The 14543-nt window shown below is 42.3% G+C and overlaps 1 protein-coding gene and 1 long non-coding RNA gene across 5 annotated transcripts in view; one reads left to right on the forward strand and one right to left on the reverse strand.

Annotated features, from left to right (window-relative positions):
- The window catches only part of Npas3 (neuronal PAS domain protein 3), a 795952-nt gene that overhangs the window by 116269 nt on the left and 665140 nt on the right, over positions 1–14543 (reverse strand). For all 4 annotated transcript variants that reach the window (XM_050138903.1, XM_050138901.1, XM_050138902.1 and 1 more), the window contains exon 5: positions 1523–1697. In XM_050138903.1, the coding sequence (XP_049994860.1) occupies positions 1523–1697 (175 nt within the window). The remainder of the gene's footprint in view (positions 1–1522; positions 1698–14543) is intronic.
- On the forward strand, positions 6937–13331 carry LOC126499613 (uncharacterized). The gene is made up of 3 exons (XR_007591123.1): positions 6937–9654; positions 10832–10941; positions 12416–13331. It is a non-coding gene; the product is annotated as an uncharacterized lncRNA (long non-coding RNA).

The following is a 14543-nucleotide window of genomic DNA, read 5'->3' on the forward strand; positions in this document are numbered from 1 at the left end:
TGTCCGAACAATGGCAAAGCAGCGTCAATTATCTCGCTGACATATCCATTCAGTAAGGCCACTGAGCTATGATATAAAGAACACATGGCTTCCCCCAGAAAGCTGTTTCCAATTTGAAGGGCAAAGAGCGGTCTTAAGCATTTTCCCTTCTCATGTGTGAAGCTAACTGGAGGATACCCACCAACACTATAAATAATGAACACCCTGCCTTAACTTCCATGGGAAAACATGGATTTGGTTCTATATATGGAGTCAAAATATTTCCAAAAGAGGCAATCTTTTTTTTTTTCCCTGTGAATACACATATTGTGATTAGTTCTAGACAGGACAAATTATTTTCTTGAAATATGTAGTTCATTTTAATATTAATCTCAAGGCAGCGTTTTTCATTTTCCTCTCTGATACAATGCTTGTGTGTTGCGAATTCTGTTTTAGAACTACAGATCAAGTGGTTTCAAACACAGACATCTTTGAAGAGTGCAAAATAACTTCTCAAGTAAGCAAATAAAACTTTGCACTTGAAATCAGGCCTTGATTCATTAAAAATCTTAAACTTCTCATGAGAAAAATTAACATTTAAACCACTGCTGCTTGGCCAAGCACTCCACCACACAAGAATATGAAATATCTCCTCTAAAAAAGTACAAAAAGGACAAAACCACAAATGTGGAACTTCAATTAATTTAAAGCCCCAATCAGCAAAGAATAAATCCTTCGCAGATCTAATTACCAGCGCTCTCGGAAGACCCAGGCCGACCAGCCAATCTTTCCCGTGTTTGAACAGCTTGATGAACTAGGGGACTGATGGATATCAAGTCATTTTGTTTAATTTATAAATGGATTTTCCCCTAATACTTAAATTATCATCAGTACAACACAATGAAAATGGGAACATTCTGAATGCAAAGTCTATAAGAGTCCTGGAAGGAATCCCAATGAGGGCTGTCACCTCTGTTCATTCCTCTATACAATTGATCTAATTAAATACTGAGGGTGGAAAGACAGCGGAAAATGTAGCCATTTCTGTTTTCCTTTTAGCCTTAATTTATCTGTTCACATCTTTCAAGTACCCTTCTGATGCTTAAAAGAAAAAGAAAAGAAACCAAGATTTCTGCAAATCCCTAACACTTTTAATTCTCTACAAGGTAATATTCAAGATGCCTCTGCCAGAGGGTAGATTTTTGCTGAATAATAAATAAATGTGTAAGAATAAAGGGGAGAGGGTGTTCCAAACCAGGAGATCTCCTTCTAGTAATTTGAAAGAGAAACCAGAGGCGCTTGGACCTTCTGGATGCATTGTTCAACTGAAATAAGATCTCTGGATTACACTTATTAAAATGTCTCCTTATTTTCAAATCTCTTCCTTATTTAATTACTGCATGGGGTTGAAAGCTGCACGGAATTCTTAAATACCCTTCGTCCTATTTATAGTCTCTCCACACGGGGACCTCGGGCACACTCATTCGGCGAAGGTCCTGCCCACCAACCGCCAACTGCAAACACATTGAAACCCAATTCCCACCTGGCTCAGGGGTCTCTGACTGAGAGGAGGAAGAGGCTGAGCTGGCGGCGTCCTCTGCGGTGCCCTGTGAGAGAAGGCCCCGCCCAGGCGGGAGCTTCATGCCCAGCTGCTCTGCCATCTCCACGTGGTCCCCAGGGTGGACATAGTCAAAGACGCTGCTTCCTGTCAGCTCCACCTGGAGAGGGAGAGAAATGGAGAGAGAGAGAGGTGTCATGGGCTTTTCTGCGTTCAGTGCAGTAGCACAGAGATGCAGATTCGGAGGAGGCGGAAAGGAAACACGCTCGGGGCCGCAGCAGCAATTCCGGCTTCAAGTCTCCATCTTCAGCTACTTGAGGATTCTTGGGAGGGAAATGATATTCTTTTTTCCCACATGTATTTATTTAGCAATTGTTTAGCCCAGTTTCCCCCTCATACAGTGTTGTTTGCACAGGGCCAAAGCATTCTGTGAAATGCGGACAAGTCTGCCTTGCGTTCAGCTGTTTTATCCACGCATCATCAAATACTTGTGTGTTCTGTGTCAACTGGATGATTGACTGAGACCTACAGTTTTCATGCTGAGAAGTTTGTGCTTTGTATAAAAACCATTTCAGAAATAGCTAGAGATAGCAGGCCAGTCTTTCTTTTAAATACACAGATTTCTAAGATAAAAAAAAAATACCCTCTTATTTCTATGTAAATTTAAATGTACAAAGTGCCACTTACAAATATATGCAAAGGCCTAATGTTTTCATTAAATATCACTCATTAGCTCTGTAATCATATGGAGAATTTTCCATGCAAAAGAGGTCAGCTGGGGTCTGAAGCAGACATTTTTTTTTCTGCTGGTATCAGCTTGTTTTGCCTTCAATCTAATAAAATACATGGTACAGAGCTCCTTGAGGGCTTTAAAAAGGGTTTTTATTTTGTGTACTCTTCGAGTGGGGCTGCCTCCAAGTACAGCGGATGAATATGAAACAGTGGAAGAGAGGCCTGTATAGCTCAGTGCCGGCAGACCTGGTCTGTGAGTCTGGGTCACTGCGTGGGGTGCAGGCAGAAGATGCCAGCAAGGACTGGCCTTACCTTTCACCTCTCAGAGAGCTCAGACTTTTATCTCTTCCTGAGGCCAGCTGTAATGCTCCTAACAGAACGTCCTGCCTCGTAGGTATTGCAGCAAGGGGAGGCAGGTCAGAAGCAGGACAGGAGAAAGCTCTCCTTGGGTCACTAATGGGTTTCTCTGTCCTTTCAGCGAGACGGGCTCAGGCCAGCTCTTTGTGCCATGGAAGTTTGTAAAGCATCCAGTTTCTTGACGTGTACTCTCCCACCTAAACCTCTTCCTACCTCGTTTCTCTTTCCTGTGCAATAGCCGGCATCTCTCTAAACTCTACCAAATCTCTCCTGCTGGGAAGGAAGGGAGGATAAACTGTCACGCAGAGCGGAACGCTCAGATCTATTACCCTCGGCACTGCAAGTCCCTTGTAAGATGATCACATCTACTCCCAGACACCATTTGATTAAAGTCTTAACAGGCAACACACCTTCAACATCTATCAATTAGCAGAGGCAGAACCAGGAACAGAGAAGGCAAAATTCAGTTTGGGTAATAGCTCTTCCCGAAAAAGCCTCGCCCAACTTTTCCCGAAAATAAGGTACTTTCTGCAGCGATTAGATTAGCCTCTCCTACCGTCTTACTCGGCTACTGAGCTGTATCTTACTCTCCTCCACTAGGTCCTGTGACAGAGAGCATATCGGGACTCACGGTGATCAGCTCCTCCCCTCTGGGAGGGGGGGATTACACGGAAATAATCCCTTTAATGTGCGCCTTGCCTCTAACCACTTCACACGGTAATAAACGAGTAAACTGACTTGGCGCAATTAAGAAATTAAATGAAACTAATAAAATGTGTGTTTTAATATTTCTTGATGGTTATTTTGTTTGGGGATTAGTGGATATGAGGAAGTCGTTCGCTGCACATGGAGTCCAACCAGACTCTTTGCACATTCCAATGTTGCAGTCATCTTTCTGCAGACCCTCAGATACATATACCACAGACTGCCAAAAGTGAAATATTTAGGGTGCTGGTTATTGAAGAGTCCTGTCAACCAGCTCTACAGAGAAGTAGCCAGGTCTCTACAACTTGCTTTGCCTAGAGATCCTTCCTTCCCAGGAAGCTGTATTCTAAAATACTGAGCAAGGCTAAGTCATAGCATGCCTTATTGCATCCAGGCAGCTGTGTCCTGATATAGAGAGCAAGGTTAAGTCACAGCAGGACATATTGTATATAGCGGCAAGGATGACCTTCAGTGCCCTTCTGGAGGCTTACACTGAAAACCTAATATCGGTGCTAGAGAGACGGCTCAGCTTAGCAATTAAAAGTACAGACTGCTCTTGGAGAACGCGGCTTGAGTTCAAGACCCAGCCACTCCATAGGGCAACTCACACAACTTGTGACCCCACTTTCCAGTGGGATCTGATGTTCTCTCTGGCCTCTGTGGTTACTGCACTCATATGCACAAATCCACACGCTCACGTACATATACAATTAAAAATAAAGTGAAAACCCAAACAGTAAAGCCTAGAATTGATGGGGGAGTTGGCCCTGAGGATTGGGCATTGCCATACCCTCCAAGTGTCTACTACAGTTGAGGCCATAGGGACGGTGGGAGACACAGGCTATTTGGAATTGTAACCTGAATGTGAGGTCACAAGGTTCCCCTGTCCAGCCGTGTGGCCTTGGGCAATCCCTGAAACCTCCTTGGACTCCAGTTTTCTGGAGCAAAGCTGGTGACTGGCTGCTGTGAGGGACAATGGGGTCCCTTTCTCAGTGCATTCTGTGTGGATGTCCTCCCTGCTATTCTGGTTCTTGGGGATGATGCGGGGCCTGAGCCTCTAGAGCGGTGATGAGTCATGGCTTACTTGCCCCACAGCTCTGTTTTGAAAACTCCATGAAACCATGTAGGGGAGTCACTGTGTAAGAAAAATAATGCCCTCTAAATGCCTCCCTAGCCTGAATAGTGGAAATGGTTAGTGGTCAAGACAGAACTGGGCGGAGTCCGTTTCAATGCCTCTCACTTCCTGTGTGGCGTCTGTAGCTCAAGAGGCTGAGCAAGGAACTCTGAAACCCTCTGTCCTTCAGCCTTGCTGTGTCCACAAGAGCATGCTGAGTTCTCAGAAGGGAGAAGGCTACAGATAGGTGGCCTGCCAGGATGTTTTGTGGTTGGACCCTTGGCCCTAAGGGAAGTCCAGAAGGAGGCTGTCTACACCAAAACAAATGGGGGTAACCAGGGGTCAATTTAAGGGTAACCAGTCATCAACAGTGTCACCCATCCCAATCATCTTATCCTGCTGGGCTATCACCGGTGTTTATTGAATAAAAAGGGTAGAGAGTTAGATCTAAGACAAAAATCATTTTGATTTATGATTAATTTGATCAAGCTCTAATTGTTTGTTCCCCCAAATGTAATTTCTGGCATTATGATTGTAGCACTTTAGTCTGTAAATGTGTTTCAATACTGCATTGTAATTATCTTTCCCTGTAAACCCTTGCCAGGTTCATTAGTAACCACACCCTCTTTTACAGCCCCAACTGAATTTGACTGAGGGTGAATTTAAGTGCTAGGAAACTCAGGCATTGAGGAATCCATTTAATAGTCCAGTGGTCATCTTCCTCGACCCCTTTGTTTCCAGTCTATGGCACAACAGTACGTAAGTGGCCAGTTTCCGACTTTTACACACCAGGTCCTCGTTATCTGAATCAAGACACACTCTACACAAATGATGACCCACCCTTTCAGATCACAAAGAGTGAAAACTTAGAGTAGTTTCATCCGGTATGACTTGTTGGTTGTATCCTCAGTCTTTTGTTAGGATCTTCTCAATGGAAAATGGTAGCCCTTTACTTCAGTGGTGCACTCTGATGGGCTCAAACGACATTTTAGGCAAGTGTAAGAACCTCTTCATTTTAGAGTAAGATCAGTCCCTTGGTGGTTGTACTTGTCCAGCTTTGGAAACAGACCCAGAGTCTGTTTGAACGGTTTTCTAAGCTTGAGAAGGAGAAAGAGGCATGGCCATCTCTACTTTCAACCACCAGGTCTAACGCTCCCCCTTCGAGTGACTCTATTTTGTTGCTCTTGTTTTGTTATTTTTGGTTTTGAGAAAGGACCTTTCTAGTTCATACTGGTGCTGAACTCATGATCCCCCTGAGTAGTGTCCACGTTACAGGCATGTGTCACATGCCTGGGGTGAGCAATGTCAAAAGGGAACTTCTGTGCAATGCTTAGAACATGTAAAAAACAATAACAACAAAACAAAAAGTAAAGGAGCATTTGCAGCTGCAGATAGGATTATTTATTGCCCATCATCTGGAGATCTCATTTTGTTGAAACCCTTTCTGCCCAGATATTCCCACTCAGTGTTCCAGGACCGACAGCAGCCCACAGTCAAACTAAACTACACAGCTTTCCCTCAAACATACTTCAGGATCTATCAGCTTGCATGACATTTTCACACTAGACACAGGTGCTCTTGTAACTGAAGTTCTGTGGAAAACGTAAAATATATTTATATAATGGTTTGACTTTCCCATGTGGGGTCATGTGCCCTGCTGGCAGCTAGGACAGGGAGTTTCTTGTGCTTTCCAAACATCAAGCAAGCATGTCGGTAGCCATGGTTTGAGTCTCTAGAGTGAGCGACGCACTCTTTAACTATATCAGTGTCCTGATAGGGATCCTCATGGGTTCAAAGCCCCTTTAATTAGGAAGGTTTGGTACATGTAAGGGACCAGCAGTGACACTAAGTCACCTCCACTGTGCAACACACAAGAGGATTTTGCTTTGAGGTCAAATCAGAAAGCCCATTTTTCAGGTATCTCTTTAAGAGATTTCCATCTAAGAAACAATACAGGGATGATTTTTATTACATAAAGACATTTTTTTCAAGGCCTCCCATTTAAGGCAGAAATGCCATAATCCTTTTGGAAGACACTTAAAAAAATCTCTTGAGGACCTTGTAGTACTAATGACTGGTGCTCTCAATTGGGTCCTCTTCCAGCTTGGCCAACTCCACAGGGGACACCAATGATGTCTGGAAGTCACTCTCAAGGGAGACTGTGCTGGTGGGAGCTGACTTAGAAGCTAACTCCTAGGTTAAGCCATCAGCTCTGCCAAGAGGCCTCATATTCGTTAGAAAAGCCCGACCTGGGATAAGGTAGAAATTCTATCTCACCACAGCAGGTTAGGATTTGCAGTTTTTTTGGGGGTCACATTTGTGTTACCGAAGGATAATAAAGTGATAAGGGAATAAAATATAATAAGATATGATAGCTTGATTAGCACAGGTTTTCTTTGGATTTACTGGTATCTTAATGCCATCTTCATAGCTTCCTACATATTGCAGAATTCTACTGAATATTTATGAACTGTTTTGACAGAGAGTTGATGTTCTTTACTGCTCTGTCTCATTCTATGTGTTTGCTGACTTATCTGAAGGGAAGAAAAAAACACATAAAAGCCTTGGGTCTGTTACAGAAATACATGTATAAATTAGTAGAACAAGAAGAAAGAAAGGTTCTGTATCAGGACGATGAGGTGGAACGAAAACCCTTTCAGCGTCATCAAATAAGAAAACGAACCCACTCTGCTCAGAGATGCATTGCCAGAGTTTTCCCTCAGAAGAGCGTGCGCAGAAAGATACCGCACGGTGTGTTTATTTTATCTCCAGAAATAAACATTTCGGTCCCTGCGGGAATCGGCGAGGCCAACTACATTTTATTTCTGTTTTTATTCACTCTTCTATAACCCCCAGAGTATCCGACTTGCAACAGCAGCATGCCAAGCCTTACTGTAAACCCGTTCTGAACCCGATGAGTAGGGCCAGGGGAATGCCATGATGTCCCCTCATCTCCAGAGTGAACAAGGGTCCCACAGACTGTGGAATGGAAGAACAAACAGCAAGTTTCATAGATGTATTCAGACTTGACACAGTGGCTCTGGGTAGGAGTATCTCTACTTCTGTGACTCTAGTGCCTGATAGGTAAACTTATCAGTCCATAGTTAACATGGTTTGCTAAGTATTCAGAAAAGCCCTATGAGGACTTCTGCAGAGTCCAGATTCCAAGTGCAAATGCTTAAATCCTTACAGGAATGGTCTCAGTATAAAACAGACAGCAGGGTCTTTGAGATTCTTCCATTTTCAGCCAATGAATGGTAGGCAGCATCACGAGTCGTCATCATTATGGGTCAAGTGTACTGATACCAGGTCACATTATGGAAGCAGTGGTTTAGGGCAGTCTTGGTACGTCGATATTCTTTCTCTTTCACTAAGAGGCCCCAGCTCAAAGAAGAGAGCAGAGAGTTTGTCAGAGCGGCCACTCCATCAGAAGAAGGAGCCAGAGATTTGTGACCAAATCAGGAGAGTTTAAAACCTGTTTTTCCAGGTTGCCAGAGTTCGGGAGTTTTAAAGTGTCTGAGGGGCAGGAAAGGGCAGCTTTGCAGCATTTATCAGGGCACCAGGAGGGAAGGGATACCAGAGGAGGTTACATCACAGAGAAAAGGAAAGGAGCATTAGAAACAAAGTCGCTAAAGTCAATCCTTCTTTCTCTGAAGATCAAACGGGTAGTAAGATGTCACTCTGAAAGCATCTTCATTACTTTGGTGGTAAGGAGACCAATCAACATAAAATACTTGATATTGGCATAGTTAATCCATTACCCTCAAATTTTCCACGCTTCACTATTTGCCATTTAAATCAGGATTCACTTTGCAAAGACAGCCTTCCCTATTGGCCTCAAGTTTTGTTTAGCTGTTGTTATCATTCTCATAGTTAACATCTGCCCTCCTCCCCTTTTTGATCATGTGAACAACAGCAGCAGCAAAGGCAAACAAATTTTATTAAGATTGGAATTTAACAGAGTTTTCAGCTCAGAGAATGGTAACTGGATTAGGGAAACCATAATAATTCCAGGCTTGAGTTTTCTATTTTGAGAATTCATACAGAGCGACTTTTATTTTATTCCAGTCACAGTAAAACTGCATGGCTTATATGACTAAAACCTTGGATATGGTTAATGCACACAGATGATAATCACATAAACCGTAATAAATAATAAAATGCACACAAACAATCTAATTAATCACTCTTGAGTTTTATAGGGGCACACTATGAAGAATTACCAATGACATTCCTTGCTCAGGAATAATGCTTAAAAGATACTAAAAGAAAAAGGAGAAAGAAAAAAATATGAGAATAAAATATAAACAACAGAAATCTAATTAGGTAAGCTGAACAGAGTAATTTATTCCTACATCCAGAGAAAGCAACCTAAAAGGTGGCCCCTGCTCAGCCAACACCTTGGTATCCCAGACTGGACCAATGTGCGCATGTCACAGGCTCTTTCTTTAAAAAAAAAAAAAAACAGTGCTCATCTCTTCCATGCCTTTCTAAAGAGTTTTCAAAACTTCTCTTTCCAGATAATGCCAAGCGGACTTAAGTAGCTTAGCTGCTGGAGAAAGTTGATGGTTGGGATACATCAAGAAACTTGAGTATTACTCCAAAGAAAAGAACAACAAAAAATAAATTCCTCTGAGGTTACATAGTTATTGTTCCTTCTATAGCCTTCTTCGTTGATGTGTTCAGGCAAATCTTGGGAAGCTCCTGGGTGTCATGTGGGAACCATGGCCTTGGCGCATCATTTCTATGGCTGGATTTTGGCAGCTGGAACTCTTTCGACTATGGCGGCTATTTTCTCTGAAGTGGGGCCATACCCTGCACATCTTTAGGTGCTGTTTTAAAGGAATACATTGAGCCCACGCATTTTAACAACAGGTTGTAACTTAGTCTTGTTATAATATGGAACATAATTACAACTGGCAAGCGAAGACCATCTGCCAGAAGAATTGGGTCTTCCCAGAAGCCAAGAGGAGTGTGTGTTCTTAGGATATCTGGAGGGCAGTGTGGCGCACGTGAGGGAGAACACGTCCTTCTGAGAACTCAGTGTACTATCTTACCAGAAAAGCATGCTACTTACACATGATTAAGCTAAAGTTTTATTACATAGTCACTTATGCCACTTTTTCTTGAATTTTTACAAGAGCCGTGCTGGCCACGACATGGTAGCCACACACATGGAATATGGCTGCTTCTGAACTATAATGAACTGGTAAGTGTAAAAATCGCACCAGACCCTAAAGACTTAAAACAAGGCCAAAAAAGTGTGTGTGTGTGTGTGTGGTGTGTGTGTGTGCGCGCACGCACGCGTGTGAGCATGAAACTAATTTGGTTTTTAAAAAGTGGCTACTAAAACATTTTAAATTGCATGTGCAGCTTGCAGTGCTTCTGCTGGACAGCGCTGACCTGGAGCACAAATCCCTGGACTGAAGCACTAACCAAGCTACCATGGGGCAGGGAAGATAGAAGAAGGAAACAGCAGAAACAGGAGCGCTTCTCAAATAAAAGAACTGAACTTGTAGATTTAATCAGTCAGTCAAATCTCACTGATCACTTCTTTGTAAGACCCTGTGCGGTTATGGAGGAGCAGAGGAATTACAGCAAGTACCCAGCCCCCCAGGGGTTTATGAGGTACTGTGGACCCCTGCAGAATAAGAGGCCACCACAAAAATACGAATCAATGCAGTGGCTGATTAATTTGTGATGTGAGCATTTTAGGTCACTGCTACTTAAATCTCTCCAGACCCTTCCAAGACTTCCCAAAGGTGGGCCCCTGGGCCCCTCCATATTCTAGCTCTATGGATCTAGAACCCAAGAGTCTTTGTGTTAGGAAGCTCCTGAGTTATTGATACAGATACAGCTTATCCTTCATCCACAGCTGTATGGATGTATCCCAAAGGGACTATGAACCAAAGTTGGGAGAGCAACCAACCCCTTCTTCTGGTCTTGCACAGAAAGCAGGGTTGTCTCAGATGGCAAAGCTGAGGGAGTGACCACAGAGGCAGAGCTGGCTAGCTGGTGCTTACAAAGGAGAGGGTGGTATACACCACTGTTGGGATAAGCCGAGGATACTGGGAAAACCATTAGATACCAAGTTACTTATCTTGGCCCTAAAGAGATGCACAGTATTGTGAATTACCTTTCCCTTCCTTTTAAATATTAGCAGTGTTGTGTAATCACTCATAGAAATAGTACACTTTCTTCTCAGATCTAAACCTCAATGACAATTGTTCTATTGTAGACCTGGACTGAAACGCTAGCTCAAGACCTTGATACTACATCTAACATGCCTAGATACAGTTTATGACAGATGTTTTTCCCTCTCACGGGGAGCATAAAATCCAGGCACGTTTTGGTATGTTTTAATTTAGTTTCTTTCATTTCTGGAGAGACACCAGTGAACTCGATGTTGTTTGGCCTGGCCATGAGTCCTATGCTTCTGGGATAGAAAGTGGGATCACATTAGGAGAAGCACCCTTGCCGAGCACAAAACCCGAAGGTGAGTGATCCATGGTCCCATTTAATACCCCAAATTTCTGTGCTCTAGAGGTGGTGGCATAGCCTAGTGATTGAAAAGTGCTTTCAGGTTTTGCTCTAGGCTGTGAAGCAACAGCCAGTGGCCACAGATACGGGTTTCACAAGCCACACACTGGCATGCTGGAAATTAATAAGATAAAACAGCCAGACTATGTTGCTTTACAGACTTCAATTTAATTTATGAATTCTTTTTGACAAATTTTATACACAGTCATCAAAACCTTCAAGTTTTACCATACCCTATCACCTCTGTTTTACAAACCAATCGACGAGCAAAAAGCTACATTGGTTGAGAAAGGTTGGGGGTGGGCATGAAGGAAAGGGTAAAAACTTATCAAAAGTAAAATTGGATTAAGAGTCAATCAAAATCCAACTGTGAATTTATCATTTCAATGAATTTCAATGAATGGTTTAAAATCTGTTTGAAATCTATTTGAAAATGAATATGTAATAATATAGACATATCTCCCTTTCAAAGCCAGTATTGTCAGATGTATTCTAGGCATTATAATTCATGAACAGAGTAGGTGACTATTTGAAAAGTATTAAAATGAGCTGACTTTTCAATACAAGTGTCTTCACAATAAGTTTTTCTATTCCGGGCAATTCAGAAATGTAGACAATCGCGGTAGAAAAATAATATGCATTGTAATATTCATTGTACAGTAGTAGTGTAGTAAGTGGCAATTCTGGACATTACAAGAGACACAAGGATTATTTTCTGTGATTGCACAGAGAATACTTGGATTTCTTGCGAAGCTTTTGCATTGGAAATGAGATTCATCAGTCTGAACAGGGCAGGGTTAGAGCCCTTAGCAACATGCTTATTTTGTAGAAGGTCACTCAATAATAACTTCCTCTGCCCTCCAAGCTTATTAAGACTGACTGGCATATATTAATGAAAACACCTGATTCTCCAACCATAAAACCCAGACAAAGACTTTATTTTAATATTAAGGAAGGAACCCTTAATTAGCAGGGTTTCAAAAATGTCAGCTTCTTCTATTAGCTGTTCTGGTCCATCAAAGCCATAATCCCTGCTGTCAAATTTCATCACATGATAGACAGTTTGCCTGGCTGCCTTTTTTTTTCTCCCCTTTACTGATCATACCGACTGAAGCTTTTACTTTTTTTTTTTTATTTTGCCATCACATTTAACAACTCATTGTGCCTTTGCCTGTTACACTCTTGATTTTACTCTTTGCTTCCGAAGAGTCTCACATGGCAGTTCAAAAGGGTGGGGTGGGGGGCCGACATTTCAGCAACACAAGTATTCCATGTGAATACAATCTCGGACGTATAATTAAGGGCTCTTGGAAGACCTGGGCTTGCTTATATTGATTGCTTTCAAGAGTATGTAAATGCGCGGCTCTGAAAACACAGACAAATAAAACAGCCTCGCAGATGATGTCCTTTTTATTTATTTATTTACTTAGATGTGCCAAGAGAAGAGGGAGAATTCTGGCCAGCATCTTTGAAGATAAACGTTCATCACTCCTGACCATCAGCAAACCTGCCTCCTGCGAGGGATTCATTAGCGTCCGGCTGGCTTTGCCCTGTCCTTCACAAGATAAAATGAGTACATCGAGCAGGACAGAACAAATACACAGCTCTGGAAGTATTTGTGGTTTTAATCTGATTCAAAACACTGACAGTTGATTAAACCCTTTTTGCAAATGGAAAAGTTCATGCTGTCCATACAAAACCACAAAACAGAGCCGAGGCAAGGACGAATCGAGGGTTCAGGGCCACTGCTTGAGAAGGCACCAACGCAGCTTGCTCTTCACCCATAAACGGACACGGGGGGGGGGGGTAGGGCAGGGTTAATGGATACTGTGGTTAGGAGGCTGCAGGAGGAACTGACGAGGTAGTTTGGTGCTGGCGCACTTAGCTGCTAGGAACCCATTCTGAATGAAGGTTGGGGGACTTCAGCTGAGATCACGGCATGGTTTCTTAGCTCAACCATCCTTCACTGGATAAATCAACGAGCAATCTAGTTTACTATTTCTGTGCAGTTCTCTTTTTAGCGCTGGGTATTTAGCCCTTTGCTTTAGCGTTACATGTGAGATCGTGTTTCTCCAGACTTCCGGCACCCTTTCAGCTGACATGTCCTATGACTCTTTAAAAGTGGTATCTCCTACAGCTTGCATGTATTTGACTCATTGGACCCATTTCTTCCAAGTGGAAAACTAATTCCTCTCCAGTTTCAGCTCTGGGAAGAGCTGAACTGGTTTCTTTCCATGTAAAATGTTCAGGGTTTTCAAGTTAGTGAAGTCCACAGTGGGGCCTTCATACCTCGAAGTTGTGTTCCTATCTGGGTGTATTCTTTTGATTTTCTTGGCATCCATTCTATTGTCACCACAGCCCCACATAAGCAAAAATAGAAATAAACCCATAAAATCTCAATTTCAGTCCATTAATGAGTTATTAGCATAATAAGGGTTCTGTTTTTTTCTTTCTTTTTTGTTTCATTGGATGAACCAGCATTGCTGAAAACACACTTCTAAACCTAACCTGTTAGTTGAATTTAAAGCTAGCCCTTCCACACTCTTCCACACCATAACAGCTTAGAGAAGGCCTATGTTGGAGGCTTAGGAGTTCCAGACTTTTCCACTGAACATGTCAAAAGGCACCTTTTGGAATGGCTGCCCAGACAAGGCATGCTGCTTGGTTTAAAACACCTAGTTGGAATTGTGATTTGTAGGCTGGTTATTCTTTTTTTTAATTTTATGTTCACTCACCTATGAGTGAGTACATGTGATATTTGTCTTTCTGGGTCTGGGTTACTTCACTCAAATATGATGTTTTCTAGCTCCATCCATTTGCCTGCAAATTTCAAGATGTTATTTTTTTTTTTTGCTGTATAATCCCAGAGAACCTAGACAACAATGGGGACCCTCAAAAAGACATACACATATCTAATCTACATGAGAAGTAGAAAAAGACAAGCTCTCCTGAGTAAATTGGGAGCATGGGGACCATGGGAGAGGGTTGAAATGGAGGGGAGAAGAAGGGAGGGGAGCAGAGAAAAATGTAGAGCTCGATAAAATCAATCAATAAAAAAAGGAAAATAACTAACTAACTAACTAAATAAATAAACACCTAGTTGGGTATTTGGGGTAGCTAGACCTAGTTTTAGGGTTAATAGTAGACGATGTGAACCGTGCTGTGGGAGGCTTTCTTACACCTTCATATGGAAATGGCCTTAGATCAAAATTATTACCCACTTCACCCCTTGGGCAAGTTACATACATTTCTTCAATCATAGAGACAATAATGGTATTCCCATTTTCCTGCTGTCAATATTCAATAAAAGCAGTGTCCCAAACGAGCAAATCCAGCATCTACTAGGTCTTCATTGAAGATATGTGTATTTACGAAGGCTTCCTGAGGGCAGAGGCTGTATCTGTTTAATTCATTGCTACAACCCAGTGGCCAGTCAACGTCCTATACAGATATTGATCACATGAACAGTCTTGCAAGTGAATAAACGATGTCAAACATTTTCTTTTGAGAGACAAACTGGTTCAGAAAGGTTTGCTAAGTTCCCAGAGTAATGTACGG

The sequence above is a fragment of the Alexandromys fortis genome, unplaced genomic scaffold (assembly GCF_014885135.2).
Source record: "Alexandromys fortis isolate MF-2015 unplaced genomic scaffold, M_Fortis_MF-2015_v1.1 scaffold_35, whole genome shotgun sequence".
NCBI classification, from domain to species: domain Eukaryota; kingdom Metazoa; phylum Chordata; class Mammalia; order Rodentia; family Cricetidae; genus Alexandromys; species Alexandromys fortis.